The 16,989-nt window shown below is 40.5% G+C and overlaps 1 protein-coding gene across 4 annotated transcripts in view; it reads left to right on the top strand.

Moving 5' to 3' along the window:
- Positions 1-16,989, top strand: part of LOC111169844 (BRCA1-A complex subunit RAP80) — a 137,318-nt gene that overhangs the window by 113,035 nt on the left and 7,294 nt on the right. The window contains exon 11 of one of the 4 annotated variants that reach the window (XM_089909723.1): positions 4,201-15,144. The exons of the other annotated variants lie outside the window; for them this stretch is intronic. Coding sequence (XP_089765849.1) covers positions 4,201-4,391 — 191 coding nt within the window. The 3' untranslated portion in view covers positions 4,392-15,144. Of the gene's footprint in view, positions 1-4,200; positions 15,145-16,989 lie in introns of those variants that run through there. 4 annotated transcript variants of the gene reach the window in all.

The following is a 16,989-nucleotide window of genomic DNA, read 5'->3' as shown; positions in this document are numbered from 1 at the left end:
GTCTTCTGTTCTTTTTTTTTTTTTTTTTGGTGTATAATTGCTTTACAATGTTGTGTTCGTTTCTGCTGTACAATGAAGTGAATCAGCTATATGTATACATATATCCCCTCCCTTTTGAACCTCCCTCCCACCCCACCCCCCTCAATCCCACCCATCTAGGTCATCATACAGCACTGAGCTGAGCTCCCTGTGCTATAACACAGGTTCCCACTAGCTGTCTATTTTACACATGGTAGTGTATTTATGTCAAACCTAATCTCCCAGTTCATCCCACCCTCCCCTTCCCTCCAACCCTGTGTCCACACATCTGTTCTCTACATCTGCATCTCTATTCCTGCCCTGCAAATAGGTTCATCTGCGCTATTTTTCTAGATTCCACATATATGCATTAATATATGATATGTTTTTCTCTTTCTGACTTAACTTCACTCTGTATGACAGACTCTAGGTCCATCCATATCTCTACAAATGACCCAATTTCATTCCTTTTATGGCTGAGTAATATTCCATTGTATATATGTACCACATCTTCTTTATCTGTTCATCTGTTGATGGACATTTAGGTTTGTTCCATATCCTGGCTATTGTAAATAGTGCTGCAGTGAACATTGGGATACATGTGTCTTTTTTTTTTTTAATTTAATTAATTTATTTATATTTGGCTGTGTTTAGGTCTTCGTTGCAGCACGCGGGTTTTCTCTAGTTGCGGCGAGTGGGGGATACTCTTTGTTGCAGTGCATGGACTGCTCATTGTGGTGACTTCTCTTGTTATGGAGCACAGGCTCTAGGCACGCGGGCTCAGTAGTTGTGGCTCGCGGGCTCTAGAGCACGGGCTCTAGAGCACAGGCTCAGTAGTTGTGGCACATGAGCTTAGTTGCTCTGCAGCATGTGGGATCTTCCCAGACCAGGACTCAAACCTGTGTCCCCTGCATTGGCAGGCAGATTCTTAGCCACTGCACCACCAGGGAAGCCCCTACAGGTGTCTCTTTGAATTATGGTTTTCTGAGGGTATATGCCCAGGAGTGGGATTGCTGGGTTATATGGTAGTTCTATTTTTAGTTTTTTAAGGAACATCCGTACTGCTCTTCACAGTGGCTGTATCAATTTACATTCCCACCAACAGCGTAAGAGGGTTCCCTTTTCTCCACACCCTCTCCAGTATTTATTGTTTGTAGATTTTCTGTTGATGGCCATTCTGACCGGTGTGAAGTGATACCTCATTGTAGTTTTGATTTGCATTTCTCTAATAATTAGGGATGTTGAACATCTTTTCATGTATTTGTTGGCCACCTGTATGTCTTCTTTGGAGAAATGTCTATTTAGGTCTTCTGCCCATTTTTTCACTGGGTTCTTTGCTTTTTTATGATATTGAGCTGCATGAGCTGTTTGTATAACTTGGAGATTAATCCTTTGTCCGTTGCTTCATTTGCAAATATTTTCTCCCATTCTGAGGGTTGTCTTTTTTGTCTTGTTTATGGTTTCCTTTGGTGTGCAAAAGCTTTTAAGTTTGATTAGGTCCCATTTGTTTATTTTTGTTTTTATTTTCATTAGGAGGTGGGTCAAAAAAGATCTTGTGAGTTATGTCAAAGAGTGTTTCTCATATGTTTTCCTCTAAGAGTTTTATAGTGTCTGGGCTTGCATTTAGATCTTCAGTCCATTTTGAGTTTACTTTTCTGTATGGTGTTAGGGTGTGTTCTAATTTCATTCTTTTGCATGTAGCTGTCCAGTTATCCCAATAACACTTATCGAAGAGACTGTCTTTCCTCCACTGTATATTCTTTTTTAAAAAATATTTTTTAAAACTTAATTGATTTATTTATTTTTGGTACATTGGGTCTTCGTTGCTGCGCGTGGGCTTTCTCTACTCTTCATTGCTGTGCGCGGGCTTCTTATTGCGGTGTCATCTCTTGTTGTGGAACACGGGCTCTAGGCATGTGGGCTTCAGTAGTTGTGGCTCATGGCCTCAGTAGTTGTGGTTCACAGGCTCTAGAGCACAGGCTCAGTAGTTGTAGCTCACAGGCTTAGTTGCTCCACGGCATGTGGGATCTTCCCAGACCAGGGATCACACCCGTGTCCCCTGCATTCACAGGTGGATTCTTAACCACTGCCCCACTGGGGAAGTCCCTCCACTGTATATTCTTGCCTCCTTTCTCATAGATTTGGTGACCATAGGTCTGTAGGTTTATCTCTGGGCTTTCTATCCTGTACCATTGATCTATATTTCTGTTTTTGTGCTAGTACCATACTGTGTTGATTACTGCAGCTTTGTAGTATAGTCTGAAGTCAGGGAGCCTGATTCCTCCAGCTCTGTTTTTCTTTCTCAAGATTGTTTTGGCTATTCGGGGCCTTTTGTGTTTCCATACAAATTGTAAAATTTTTTGTTCTAATTCTGTGAAAAATGCCATTGGTAATTTGATAGGGATTGCCTTGAATCTGTAGATTGCTTTGGGTAGTATAGTCATTTTCACAATATTCTTCCAATCCAAGAATATGGTATATCTCTCCATGTGTTTGTGTCATCTTTGATTTCTTTTATCAGTGTTTTATAGTTTTCTGAGTATAGGTCTTTTGCCTCCTTAGGTGGGTTTATTCCTAGGTGTTTTATTCTTTTTGTTGCATTGGTAAATGGGATTGTTTCCTTAATTTCTCCTTCTGATCCGTCATTGTTAGTGTATAGGAATGCAAGAGATTTCTGTGCATTAATTTCGTATCCTACAACTTTACCAAATTCAGTGATTTGGTAGTTTTCTGGTGGCATCTTTAGGATTTTCTAAGTATAGTATCATGTCATCTGCAGACAGTGACAGTTTTACTTCTTTTTCAATTTGGGTTCTTTTTATTTCTTTTTCTTCTCTGATTGCCTTGGCTAGGACTTCCAATACTATGTTGAATAATGTGGTGAGAGTGGACATCCTTATCTTGTTCCTGATCTTAGAGGAAATGCTTTCAGTTTTTCACCATTGAGAATGATGTTTGCTATGTGTTTGTCGTATATGGCTTTTATTATGTTGAGGTAGGTTCTCTCTGTGCCCACTTTCTGGAGAGTTTTTATCATAAATCGGTATTGAATTTTGTCAAAAGCTTTTCCTGCATCTATTGGGATGATCATATGGGCTTTCTCCTTCAATTCGTTAATATGGTTTATCACATTGATTGATTTGTGTATATTGAAGAATCCTTTTATTCCTGGGGTGAACCCCACTTGATCATGGTGTATGATCCTTTTAATGTGCTGTTGGATTCTGTTTGCTAATATTTTGTTCAGGATTTTTGCATCTGTGTTTATCAGTGATACTGGTCTGTAATTTTCTTGTGATATCTTTGTCTGGCTTTGGTATCAGGGTGATGGTGGCCTCGTAGAATGTGTTTGGGAGTGTTCCTCCCTCTGCAGTTTTTTTGGAAGAGTTTGAGAAGGATAGGTGTTAGCTGTTCTCTAAATGTTTGATAGAATTGGCCTGTGAAGCCATCTGGTCCTGGACTTTTGTTTGCTGGAAAATTTTTAATTACAGTTTCAATTTCATTACTTGTGATTGGTCTGTTTATATTTTCTAATTCTTCCTGGTTCAGTCTTGGAAAGTTGTACCTTTCCAAGAATGTGTCTGTTTCTTCCAGGTTGTCCATTTTTATTGGCATATAGTTGCTTGTAGTAGTCTCTTATGATCCTTTGTACTTCTGTGGTATCAGTTGTAATGTCTCCTTTTTCATTTCTAATTTTATTGATTTGAGTCCTCTCCCTTTTTTCTTAATGAGTCTGGCTAAATGTTTATCAATTTTATCTTCTCAAAGAACCAATTTTATTGATCTTTGCTATTGTTTTCTTTGTTTCTATTTTATTTATTTCCGCTCTGACCTTTATGATTTCTTTCCTTCTACTAACTTTGGGGTTTTTTGTTCTTCTTTCTCTAGTTGCTTTAGCTATAAGGTTAGATTGTTTATTGGAGATTTTTCTTGTTTCTTGAGGTGAGATTGAATTGCTATAAACTTCCCTCTTAGAACTGCTTTTGCTGTGTCCCATAGGTTTAGGGTTGTCGTGTTTTTGTTGTCATTTGTTTCTGTGTGTTTTTTGATTTCCTCTTTGATTTCTTCAGTGATACCTTGGTTGTTTATTAGTGTATTGTTTAGCCTCCATGTGTTTGTGTTTTTTATAGCGTTTTTCCTGTAATTGATTTTTCTTTTTCTTCTTTTTTTTTTTTTTTGCAGTACACAGGCCTCTCACTGCTGCGTCGTCTCCCGTTGCGGAGCACAGGCTCCGGACGTGCAGGCTCAGCGGCCGTGGCTCACGGGCCCAGCCGCTCCGCGGCATGTGGGATCCTCCCAGACCGGGGCACGAACCCATGTCCCCTGCATCAGCAGGCGGACTCTTAACCACTGCACCACCAGAGAAGCCCTGATTTTTCTTTTAAATGCCCTTGGTATTGTTTTCTTTTAAACTTATTTATTTTAATTTATTTATATTTGGCTGTATTGAGTCTTTGTTGCTGTGCGCAGGCTTTCTTTAGTTGCCTTGAGCGAGGGCCCACTCTTCTTTGTGGTGCACAGGCTTCTCATTGTAGTGGCTTCTCTTGTTGTGGAGCACAGGCTCTAGGCACACAGGCTTCAGTAGTTGTGGCATGCAGGCCTTAGAGTGCAGGCTCAGTAGTTGTGGCACACGGGCTTAGTTGCTCCTCAGCATGTGGGACTTTTCTGGACCAGGACTTGAACCCGTGTCCCCTGCATTGGCAGGTGGATTCCCAACCACTGTGCCACCAGGGAAGCCCTCCTGTAATTGATTTCTAATCTCATAGCCTTGTGGTTGGAAAAGATGCTTGATACAATTTCAGTTTTCTTAAATTTTCCAAGGCTGGATTTGTGACCTAAGATGTGATCTGTCCTGGAGAATGTTCCATGTGCACTTGAGATGAAAGTGTATTCTGTCGTATATGGGTGGAATGTCCTATAAATATCAATTAAATCTATCTGGACTGTTGTGTCATTTAAAGCTTGTGTTTCCTTATTTATTTTCTGTCTGGGTGATCTATCCATTGGTGTAAGTGGGGTGTTAAAGTCCCCCACTATTATTGTGTTACTATTGATTTCCCCTTTTATGGCTGTTAGTATTTGCCTTATGTATTGAGGTGCTCCTATGTTGGGTGCATAAATCTTTATAATTGTTACATCTTCTTCTGATTGATCCCTTGATCATTATGTAGTGTCCTTCCTTATTTCTTGTAACAGTCTTTATTTTAAAGTCTATTTTATCTGGGTTGAGTATTGCTACTCCAGCTTTCTTTTGATGTCCATTTGCATGGAATATCTTTTTCCATCCCTTCACTTGCAGTCTGTATGTGTCCCTATGTCTGAAGTGGGTCTCTTGTAGACAGCATACATATGGGTTTTGTTTTTGTGTCCATTCAGCGAGCCTGTGTCTTGGTTGGAGCATTTAATCCATTTACACTGAAGATAATTATCTAGATGTATGTTTCTGTTACCATTTTCTTAATTGTTTGGGGTTTGTTTTCGTGAGTCTTTTTCTTCTCTTGTGTTTCCCACCTATAGAAGTTCCTTTAGCATTTGTTGTAAAGCTGATTTGGTGGTGCTGAATTCTCTTAGCTTTTGCTTGTCTGTAAAGCTTTTTATTTCTCCATCAAATCTGAATGAGATCCTTGCTGGGTAGAGTAATGTTGGTATTTGGTTGTAGGTTTTTTCCTTTCATCACTTTAAATATATCCTGCCACTCCCTTGTGGCCCTCAGAGTTTCTGATGAAAAATCAGCTGATAACCTTATGGTGATTTCCTTGTATGTTATTTGTTGCTTTTTCCTTGCTGCTTTTAATATTTTTTCTTTGAACCTAATTGTTGTTAGTTTGATTAATATGTGTCTTGGTGTTTTTCTCCTTGGGTTTATCCTGTTTGGGGCTCTCTGCACTTCCTGGACTTGAGTGACTATTTCTTTTCCCATGATAGGGAAGTTTTCAACTATAATCTCTTCAAATATTTTCTCAGACCCTTTCTCTTTCTCTTTGGCTTCTGGGACCCTTTAGTTCAAATGTTGGTGTGTTTAATGTTGTCCCAGAGGTCTCTGAGACTGTCCTCATTTCTTTCCATTGTTTTTTCTTTATTCTGCTCCTCGGCAGTTATTTACACCATTCTATCTTCAGCTCACTTATTTGTTCTTCTGTTTCAGTTATTCTGCTATCGATTCCTCCTAGTGTATTTTCCATTTCAGTTATTGTGTTATTTATCACTGTTTGTTCTTTTTAAATTTATTTATTTATTTATTTATTTTTCGTTGTGTTGGGTCTTCGTTGCTGCGCACGGGCTTTCTCTAGTTGTGGCGAGTGAGGGCTATTCTTCATTGTGGTGCGCAGGCTTCTTATTGTGGTGGCTTCTCTTGTTGCAGAGCACGAGCTCTAGGCATGCGGGCTTCAGTAGTTGTGGCACTTGGGCTCAGTAGTGGTCGTTTATGGGCTCCAGAGCTCACGCTCAGTAGTTGTGGTGCATGAGCTTAGTTGCTCTGTGGCATGTGGGATCTTCCCGGACCAGGGCTCAAACCCATGTCCCCTGCGTTGGCAGGCGAAGTCCCAACCACTGCGCCACCAGGGAAGTCCCCATCACTGTTTGTTCTTTATTTCTTCTAGGTTCTTGTTAAACATTTCTTGTGTTTTCTTGATCCATGCCTCCATTTTATTTCTGAGATTTTGGATCATCTTTACTATCATGACTCTTAATTCTTTTTCAGGTAGGTTGAGTATTTCCTCTTCATTTATTTGGCCTCGTAGGTTTTTACCTTATTCCTTCATCTGTAACATATTTTTTTGTTGTCTCTTTCTTTTTTATTTTTGATGGGTGTGGCTGTGTTCCTGTCTTGCTGGTTGTTTGGCCTGAGGCGTCCAGCACTGGAGTTTGCAGGCAGTTGGGTAGAGCCGGGTCTTGGTACTGAAATGAGGAGCTCCAGGAGACCTTACACTGATTAGTATTCCCTGGGTTCTGAGGTTCTCTGTTAGTCCAGCAGTTGGACTTGGTGCTCCCACCACAGAAGCTCAGGCCTGACCCCTGGCCTGGGAACCAGGATCCTGCAAGCCACATGGGGAAAAAAAAAAAAAAAAAGGCAACAAACAAAAAGGAGTAGAACAATAACAAAGAATAAAAAATATATTAGAAAAATATATATAAATGAAACAACAATAACAAGGCATAACAGAACCACAACAGCAAAAAAAAAAAGCCAGAAAAGGCCTTGGCATTGGGGGTCGCGGGGGAGGGGGCTTAGGCTTAGGACCTGTGCAGCCAGAAAAGGCCTTGGTGGGGGATGCGGGGCCTAGGCTCAGGACCTGCACAACTGGAAAAGGCCCTGGGGGGTGGCGGGGACGGGGCTTAGGCTCAGCATGGCCGGAGGGGGCCCCAGAGGGCAGAGGTTCAGGCCCAGGATCCCAGCAGGCTCGCTGGGGCCTGAGCGGGGAGGGGAAACGCTGGCTGAGTTCTTCTCTGATACCCCGAAGGTCTCTCCCTGTCCCTGCTGTTCCCCTCACATGGGTGGGCTCCTCCGGACACGGGGACCCCTCCCCTCCTCCAGCTGCCCCTCAGGAACACCAGCCCTGTCTGACCTCCACTTCTACCCCCTCTCCCTACCACATCCTACCTGGTCACACAGGGGTTCCTCCCATCCTCTTAGGTGTCCAGGGTCCCCCACCAGCACCTGGTAGGTGCCCTAGTTGTGAGGAAACGTGAACTCTGCGTCCTCTTACTCCACCATCTCGACTCCGCTGCCCATGGTCTCCTGTTCTAAACTATAATTTCTGGAAACTTCTATTTTTTTTTTTTTTTTTTTTTTTGCGGTACGCGGGTCTCTCACTGTTGTGGCCTCTCCCGTTGCAGATCACAGGCTCCGGACGCACAGGCTCAGCGGCCATGGCTCACGGGCCCAGCCGCTCTGGGGCATGTGGGATCTTCCCGGACCGGGGCACGAACCCGTGTCCCCTGCATCGGCAGGTGGACTCTCAACCACTGCGCCACCACCAGGGAAGCCCCTGGAAACTTCAATTTTGATTTGAGGCTTGATCAGATTCAGTTTAGATTTTTTTTTTGACAAAAGAGTAGCTCATAGGTGGTATTATATATTTCATACTGCATCAGATTGTGAGAAACATACTGTCTGGTTGTCTTTCTTTTATGGTGTTAAGATTGACTAGTGGGATCAGCCTAATCCATCCATCAGAAAGCCCAGCTTTCAGCTAATAGTCATTGATGATCGTTGCCCAGATCTGTTATTTCATTAGGGGTGTCTCTCAATATTAAAATAAATTTTTAAATTGTAAGACTAGTCTATGCTCATTGAAAAAAATTGCAACATAGAAAGATAATCATCCAAAAATAACCACCCGCCTAATTCCCCTACCCCAATTACAGTTAACATTTTGGTGTATTTCCTTTCAGTTTTTATTTTGAATTTCTGCATAGTATTTCATTCTGTATTTGAATACTGGGTTGTTTAAAATTTTCATTATTATAAATAATGCTTTGATAAAATATCTTTGTCTTATGATCTTGTCTAAATGCAGATGATTCCCTCAGAATAGAATTCCAAATTTTAATTCATAGGTCAGAAAATATGAATTATTTAAAAATTCTATATATATATTGTCAAACTGCTTAAATAAAAATGCCAGCTGTTAAAGAAAAAGATTGTGCTATAAATATTATGCACAAGTATTAGTAGGAGCTAGACAAGTGACTGTTTTTCTAAGGTCTCTAAATTATTCAGTACCTCATAGATTGAGGAATTTTGTTCATAAAAATATAATGGTTGTAGACCCTTTATTTCTATATCCTAAGTAGGAGTTTATGGTTTAAGGATTTTTCTCAGTATTAATTCTTTCCTTGAAGTCTCAGGGTGGTGGGGGCACTGCCAAGCTTTTTTTTTTTTTTTTAATTTATTTATTTTTGGCTATGTTGGGTCTTCATTGCTGAACGTGGGCTTTCTCTAGTTGAGGCGAGCAGGGGCTGCTCTTCATTGCAGTGCGTGGGCTTCTTATTGCTGTGGCTTCTCTTGTGGAGCATGGGCTCTAGGCATGCGGCCTTCAGTGGTTGCAGCAGGCAGGCTCAGTAGTTGTGGTGCACAGGCTTAGTTGCTCTGCGGCATGTGGGATCTTCCCGGACTAGGGCTCGAACCTGTGTCCCCTGCATTGGCAGGCAGATTCTTAACCACTGCGCCACCAGGGAAGCCCCAAGCATATTTTTATATGAGTAATTTTGCCTTCTATGGAAAAGTGTTGAGGAAACCAGGCTAACACTTCAAATGCAGGGGTCAGCTATAGCAGCAGTAAAGACTAAGGTCAAGAGCTCAACATTCAAGTGTACCTTCTTGAGAAAGCAAGGTTATCTCTAAACTTGAAAAGAAATTGCTACAACTTGAGTAGGGACAGGGCGCTTGTGTGGCTTCTCTGTAACAAAGAGGGCAGTTTGGTATTGTGGTACTGGCTTTGGAGTCTAACAGACTTGGAATCATATCTTACCCCAGGTATTTACAGGATTGAAGCCTCTGAGCCTTTATTTTTTCATCTGTTTGTTGGACCTAGTGATACGTGCCTTTTTTAGGGTTGCTTATACTTAGGAAGTATCAACATAGTCATTAGGATTTTTTAGTTAGAAGCTATCACTAGTAGAATAAGGTTATTAAGTCTAGTACCTGAGAGAATAAGAATTTGTTTACTGAATGAGGCATATAGGGTCTTTTTATTTCAAGAGTATTTCAAATTGAACACCTGCCTCACACCATATACAAAAAATATATTGAAGACGTAAATGTAAGTACTAAAACTATAAAACTGCCTTGGGGTAAATTTTTTTTTTTTTTAACAATTCCTTTGTGAATTTTATTTATTTATTTATTTGGCCACACCGTGCGGCTTGTGGGATGTTAGTTTCCTGACCTGGGATCGAACCCGCATCCCCTGCATTGGAAGCAGAGAGTATTAACTGCTGGACCGCCAGGGAAGTCCCTAGGGGTAAATATTCATGACTTTAGATTTGGCAGTGGATTCTTAGATATGACACCAAAAGCACAAGCAATGAAAGAAAAAAATAGATAAATTGGACTCCATCAAAATTTAAACGGTTGTGCATCAAAGAACACTATCAAGAAAGTGAAAAGAAAACCTACAGAATGGGAGAAAATATTTATAAATCATATATCTGATAAAAGTCTAGATTTCAGAACATATACAAAATTCTTACCACTCAACAACAAAAAGGACTCAGTTAAAACAAAACACTTGCATAGACGTTTTCTCTAAGAATATATACAAATTGCCAGCAAGCACATGAAAAGATGATCAACATAGTTAATCATTAAGGAAATGTGAGTCAAAACTATGAGATACCACTTCATCCCCACTAGAATGGCTATTAAAAAAATGAAAATAACAAATGTTGGTAAAAATGTGGAGAAATTGGAACCCGGGTACACTGTTGGTGGGAATGTAAAATGGTGCAGCTGCTATGAGAAAAAAAGGAATGAAGTACTGTCACATGCTACGATATAGATGAAAACATATGTTAAGTGAAAGAAGTCAGTCACAAAAGCCCACATATTGTATGATTCCATTTATAAGACACGCCCAGAATAGGCAAACACATAGAGACAGAAAGCAGATTAGTGGTTGCCTAGGGCTGGGATCCTGGGGGGAAAAGGAGAATGACTGCTAATGGGAACCTGTTTCTTTTTTAGTTAATGAAAATGTTATAAAATTGGTAGTGGTGATAGTTGCACAACTCTGTGAATATACTAAGAATAAACTAAGAGCCATGAACTGTAATTCAATGAATTATATAATATGTAACTTTATCTCAATAAAGGTATTATATTGAAACAAAAAAGAATAGTGACAGCAGAGTCAGGCTGGATATTGAAAGTTTGAAGATAGCAGAGAAGATGTGAAACAATCTCTGGGAGAGTAGAACAATAAACTGACTATGGAGACATATTAGGATTGCTAGGCTGTATTGAGGGGCCGCTTGAGGTTTTTGGTCTTAAATATATTGTGAGCACCATCAGCACTATTGTGCTGCTTAGGTGGGGCACATAATAGGTGGAGAATTGGATTTAACCAAAATTGGGTTTTGCTAGGGAGTACAATAGAAATTAGAAATAAGTTGAGAAAATATTCAGGGGAATGGTTGGTAGAATAACCATGAGATCTAAGTTAGGTAAGAAGGAAAGTGAGGACGTGACAGGATGATGGACAGTGAAAAGGTGATAGCCTGGAATTAGACATCCTAGTGGGACTGAAGGATTATTGGAGTTAGGGTATTAGAAGGAGTGAGCTGGAAAAGACAGGTGGTGGTGATGTTGGAAGTGGCATGATTATTACTGACAGGCTCAGTCAGGGTTCCTCACTGGAACCACAGAACACTGAAAATGAATCGAATGTTTTCCTTACTTCTCCCGAGGATGGTACATAACTGGTTGGTACTATTCTAGATGCGGAGGACAGAGGTTAATGCATTACATACAATGGATACCTGAGGACATTAGGCTTACTTCTCTCTCAGAAATCCCACTTGAGAAAGGCTGAGATGGTATGATCCATGGGAGCTGATAGCAAAAAGGTAGAGGAAGTGAGAGGACAGATACTGAATGAATCATAGCTTAGGTTGAACTACAGAAACTGCAACTTTCATATTCTTCAGTCTAATATGTACATATTAAAATCACCAAGAATGATGGCAAGACTGGCAAAAAGAAAGACAGCAAGTGATATGTTAAAAGTTTCAACAAATAGCCAGGAAAAGGGGTGGGCTGGGTGACCAGGAGGATAGTAGATGACTTCTTCAAGGTGGAGCAGCAGGCGTAGCAGAATGGTTTGTGCTTCAAACCAGGTTGTCCAGTAGTCTGGAAGCAACAACGAAGAGTAAGAGGATATTTACCCCACCTCCAGGTCAGTGGTATTGTGTTGTAAGGAAGAAGAAATAGCCAGTACCTGAGAAGGTACAAGGAGAAGCAGTATGCTCAGAGGACAGCCATCTTTCAGTTCGAGCAAGAAGATGAAAGAACTTCCACAGAGAGGGTTAAGAATATTGAGGATTTTTTTGATCACTGACCCTAATTCCAGAGGGCAGAGTCATTTTGAGAGCAGGAATGGGAGAGTGAGCCATACTAGAAAAGTGCCCCCAGATGACAGATTAGAGTCGTGGGATGAGAATCTAGGTGGTGAGAGAAGCTATGGGGAGCTTGAATTTCTTGGGGGTGTCCAAGGTAAACAGATTTAAGGCAAGATAGAATTAGTCCTGTTTATCTCCGCAGTGCTAGTCAGTGGAACTGTCTGCAGTGACAGAAATGTTCTTTATTAGTAGACTCAAACATGGTAGCCACTAGTCACATGTGGCTATTGAACGCTTGAAATGTATAATTCATGTGATGAAGAGCTGAATTTTAAATTACATTTAGGGGGCTTCCCTGGTGGTGCAGTGGTTAAGAATCCACCTGCCAATGCAGGGGACACGGGTTCGAGCCCTGGTCCGGGAAGATCCCACATGCCACGGAGCAGCTAAGCCTGTGCGCCACAACTACTGAGCCTGCACTGTAGAACCTGTAAGCCACAACTACTGAAGCCTGTGCACCTAGAGCCTGTGCTCCGCAACAAGAGAAGCCACCTCAGCTAGAAGCCCGTGCACCGCAATGAAGAGTAGCCCCCGCTCACCACAAGTAGAGAAAGCCCACGTGCAGCAATGAAGACCCAATGCAGCCAAGAATAAAATAAATTTATTAAAAAAAGAAAAATAAATAAATTACATTTAATTCTAATTAAGTTTTAAATTTAAATAGCCACATGTGTCAGAATGGTAGATAATGGTTAGTTCTGTTGATAGCCTTTTTGTTGGGACTACTCTCGTAGGGAAGGCTGGCAGCATTGAGGCAGACAACATGCAGGTGGAGCAGGCCTTCCCTTTTTCCCCTAACATCCCACTGAGAAAGTGCTAAGCTGGAGGATTGGCGGTCTTAGCAGGAACGTAAACAACTCTGTGGCCTCCCATTATTTTCTGCTGATGTGGTTTTGAGGTTGAGGGAGACAAACTGAGAGTAACCACTGTCATGCTGCCAAATCTCTCTTCTTTGTATACATAATTTTCACTTAACTCAGGGAGCCATTGCCTTCACTGTTTACAGTTCAAGGCCATATGTTTTTATTTTTGATTGCTTGTCTGCTTAGGGTTTTGGAAATAAGTGTGTGCTGATGTTTACATAGTATTGGTAATTGTTCTGTAATGCTTTGGTTATTGTTCATTTTGTTTGTACAAATTAGTATGGGAACCACTTAAGACTAAGACCTAACGCAAATTATAGACAGGCTGGTAGGTGTGTTCTAAAGATGGGCTTAAATCTTTGGCTAAGACTAAGAAATAAATTTGGAAGACTAATAATGAGAATTATATAATAATAAACAACTAATGATAATCTGAGTGCTTTCTGTGGGCTGAACACTCTTACAACTTATTTGGATTATTTGATGTGATCCTTACCAAAACCCATGAAGATAATGCTATTATCATGTCATTTTGTGGGTAAGTCACCTGATACTCAGAGAGCTTAATTAACTTGCCTAAGGGAACACAGTCGAGTCCTAGCCTGGAGACCATTTTGTCCAACTCTAAAGTTGGTGCACATTATTCCACTGTGTGCTACTGCTTCTTTGCATCTTAACAGTGCCAAGCCAAGTCCTAAGTGCAGTTCCTTAGGGCGTTTTCCATCTAGTGGTATATAAAGGCCTGAGTTAATGGTCGTAGGTTTATAGGTGGCTCTCTCAGCTCTCAGTGATGTTCCTCCTTTCTGTTTTGCATACCTTGCCCAGGTAGTTGCTTTCCTGGTAGTTGTCTTCAGACACCATCGTTCCCTTTTGAAATCTTTGGCTGTTGTCACCAGCAGCTAAGTTTTTGGATTTAAGTTTCATACTAAATTCTCTGCCTGCTGCTTAGTTAAAATGGCTCTCTCAACACTCATAAATCAGAGTAGCAGACTCCTTTAGAGCAACTTATACCTTTCTTCTTTGTAGGGGCAGTAGTTTTTAAAGGAAAAATGTAGCTGCAGGGGCCAGTCCAGTCTGCTCTGATCATAACATTTAATAATAGAATTAGCATATAAGTCTCAGCCATCTGCCAAGTCTCTTTTCCACCTGCCCACTTAGCACTTATCACTTTCTCTCTTCCCTCTTTTTCTCTTTCCCTTTACCCTCTTATTTCCCAGGAGAGCAGCCTGCTCTTATAGAAGAACATATATTACTTTAAAGTAAAGCTCATATTGCACTTCTGGTGCCATGTTTCTTTGTTATTTTAGCTTTGTGATCTTGGTCAGTTTATTTCATCATCTATAAAATAGAGTTAGCGATATATGCCTTGCCAGGACCATTGTAAGGATTAGAGATTATGTTTTTTAAGTCCCTGGCACAGAGAAGGTTCTCATAAAACAAGAGCCCCTTTTTCCTGTGAATCCATTGCTGTGATTTAAATTGACAAGTATTTATTAGCATCTAATCTATGCTAGACTCTGCTGGGGATGGTGACGAGATCAAGACAAAACCCAGAATCTCTGAATTCAGAAGGTTGTGTGATGTAGAAAGGAGACTGACATATAAACAAATAACAGAAATGTGCTAGGTGCAGAGGTATATATAAAGTGCTATAAGCAATTAATTCCTTTTCCAGCCCTGTTTGTGGAGTGGTTTCCAAGTATTTCTTTTGGGAAAAATCCTTGGTAGTCAAGATGGGTAATAAATAGAAAGAGAGAGAGAGGGAAAAAAAAAAAAACCTTAGAGGTTTCTGTAATCAGAGATGCAAACATTTTAAGAATTGATTTCAGCAAGGCACTTGATAAAATCTCTCATAAAGTCCTTGTACATAAGATGGAGAAATGTGGGCTGGCTGATAGAATAGGAGGTGGATTTTGAAGGTGGTTATACGACTATGTCCAGGATGTTTTTCTCCTGCAGTACTTTATTTTTATTTATAAAATCTCTGGGTTGGAGGGAGCCTTAGAAATAGATCATCTACTCTAACTTGTGTCTAAGACCTTGCTGTAACCTGATCTCTTTTTCTCCCTTTGAATTTTTTTTTTCATACCCATGATTCATTTATTTTTTAACTGGAAGTTTGTGCTTCTTAATCTCCCTCACCTATCTCTCTCCTCCCCCCACAGCCGCCACCCCCCACCTCCCTGGCAACTACCTGTTTGTTCTCCGTATTTACAACTCTTTCTGTTTTGTTATGTTTGTTCATTTGTTTCACTTTTTATATTCCACATATAAGTGAAATCATAGTATTTGTCTTTGTCTGACTTATTTCACTTTGTATAATACCCTCTAGGTCCATCTATGTTGTTGCAAATGGCAAGATTTCTTTTTTTATGCCTGAGTAATATTCCATTGTGTGTGTGTGTTTGTTTGTGTGTGTGTATATATATGTATATGTGTGTGTGTGTGTGTATATATATATATATATATATATATATATATCACCTCTTCTTTATCCATTCATCTGTTGATGGATACTTAGGTTGCTTCCATATCTTGGCTATTGTAAATAATGCTGCAATGAACTTGTGGCACATATATCTTTTCGAATTAGCGTTTTATTTTCTTCAGGTAAATACTAGGCCTTTTAATTTTTTGTGTGTGTCTGTGTGATACGCGGGCTTCTCACTGTTGTGGCCTCTCCCATTGCGGAGCACAGGCTTCGTACGCGCAGGCTCAGCGGCCATGGCTCACGGGCCCAGCCGCTCCGTGGCATGTGGAATCTTCCCGGACCGGGGCACAAACCCGTGTTCCCTGCATCGGCAGGCGGACTCTCAACCACTGTGCCACCAGGGAAGCCTGCCCTTTTAATTTTTAATTCAGTAGTACAGAAAACTATATAGTGAAAAATATGCCTGCCTCCTCTTCCAGTCCCCAGGTGTCCCTGTCATCCTCCCTAGAGATAAGACATTATTAATAGTTGCTTCTGTGTATGATCATGTTTTATTATATGTATCTCTTTACACCTTGTATTATAGTTATTTGAATGTATGTGCTGTCTCCCTTAGTAAATTGTAAGCTCCTTAAGAGCAAGAACCATGCCTCATAATTTCCTATATCTCCCCAAACTTACACATTGAAGATTATCAATAAATACTTGCTTGATTAAGTATTTAAAGGAAATTTGGACTAGGGGAAGACAGGCTTCTCTGGTAACATGCCACAGTTTTCTGTGTCCTTGGCCATATCTTTAACAGTCATTTTTCCCCAGTGACTTGGATGAACATGTAGAAAGCATGCTTGTCATATATGCAGATGACACAAAGCTGGGAGAGCTAATAACATCAGATGACAGAATCAAGACTTCACATGATCTCAACTGACTGGAATGTTCAACTGAAAAGAATAGGGATAAATATAAAGTCCTGTTAAAGGGGAAACATACCCAACAACTTAGTTACCCAAGTAAAGAATTAGGAGACCTGTCTTGATAACATTTTTGAAGATGATTTGGAAGGATAGGGGATAGATCTTAATTGACTTTACGCTCAGTTGAAGCCAGTAGAATACCAGGATTGTCAATAAAGTAAACACAGCCTTGGCTGAATTAGTAGAATATGAGTCCAGACAAAGCAGCTTGTGGTTCTTGTGCTCTCTTTACTGGTCAGACTGCTTGTTGGAATATTGGGTCCATTTTGAGGTGCCACACATAGAAGACTGACAAATTGGGTTGTATGTAGAGGAGATTAACTAGGAAGGTAAAACATGGGTATAGGAATCAGACAGATCTAGACTGTTCTGGGTTCTTCTGACTAGTTGTGATAGCTTGGCAAAGTCAATTCCTTTGAGTTTGTTTTCATACGTTTAAAATAGGGCAGAATAATAATACCAATCTCCAGAGGATCATTAAAAGGATTAGAGCTACCCTAGGCCCTCAAAGGTTCTGCAGTCCAAGTCTTATTAGTGATTGGCTTAATGACTAGATATAGTACCTGTTTTGAAGGTGGTT

Source organism: Delphinapterus leucas, chromosome 3 (assembly GCF_059928025.1).
Source record: "Delphinapterus leucas isolate spDelLeu-1000000601 "Yukka" chromosome 3, BTC_Dleu_Yukka2, whole genome shotgun sequence".
NCBI lineage: Eukaryota > Metazoa > Chordata > Mammalia > Artiodactyla > Monodontidae > Delphinapterus > Delphinapterus leucas.
Note: the sequence above shows the minus strand (reverse complement) of the source record. Positions and strands in the feature narration are given on the sequence as shown.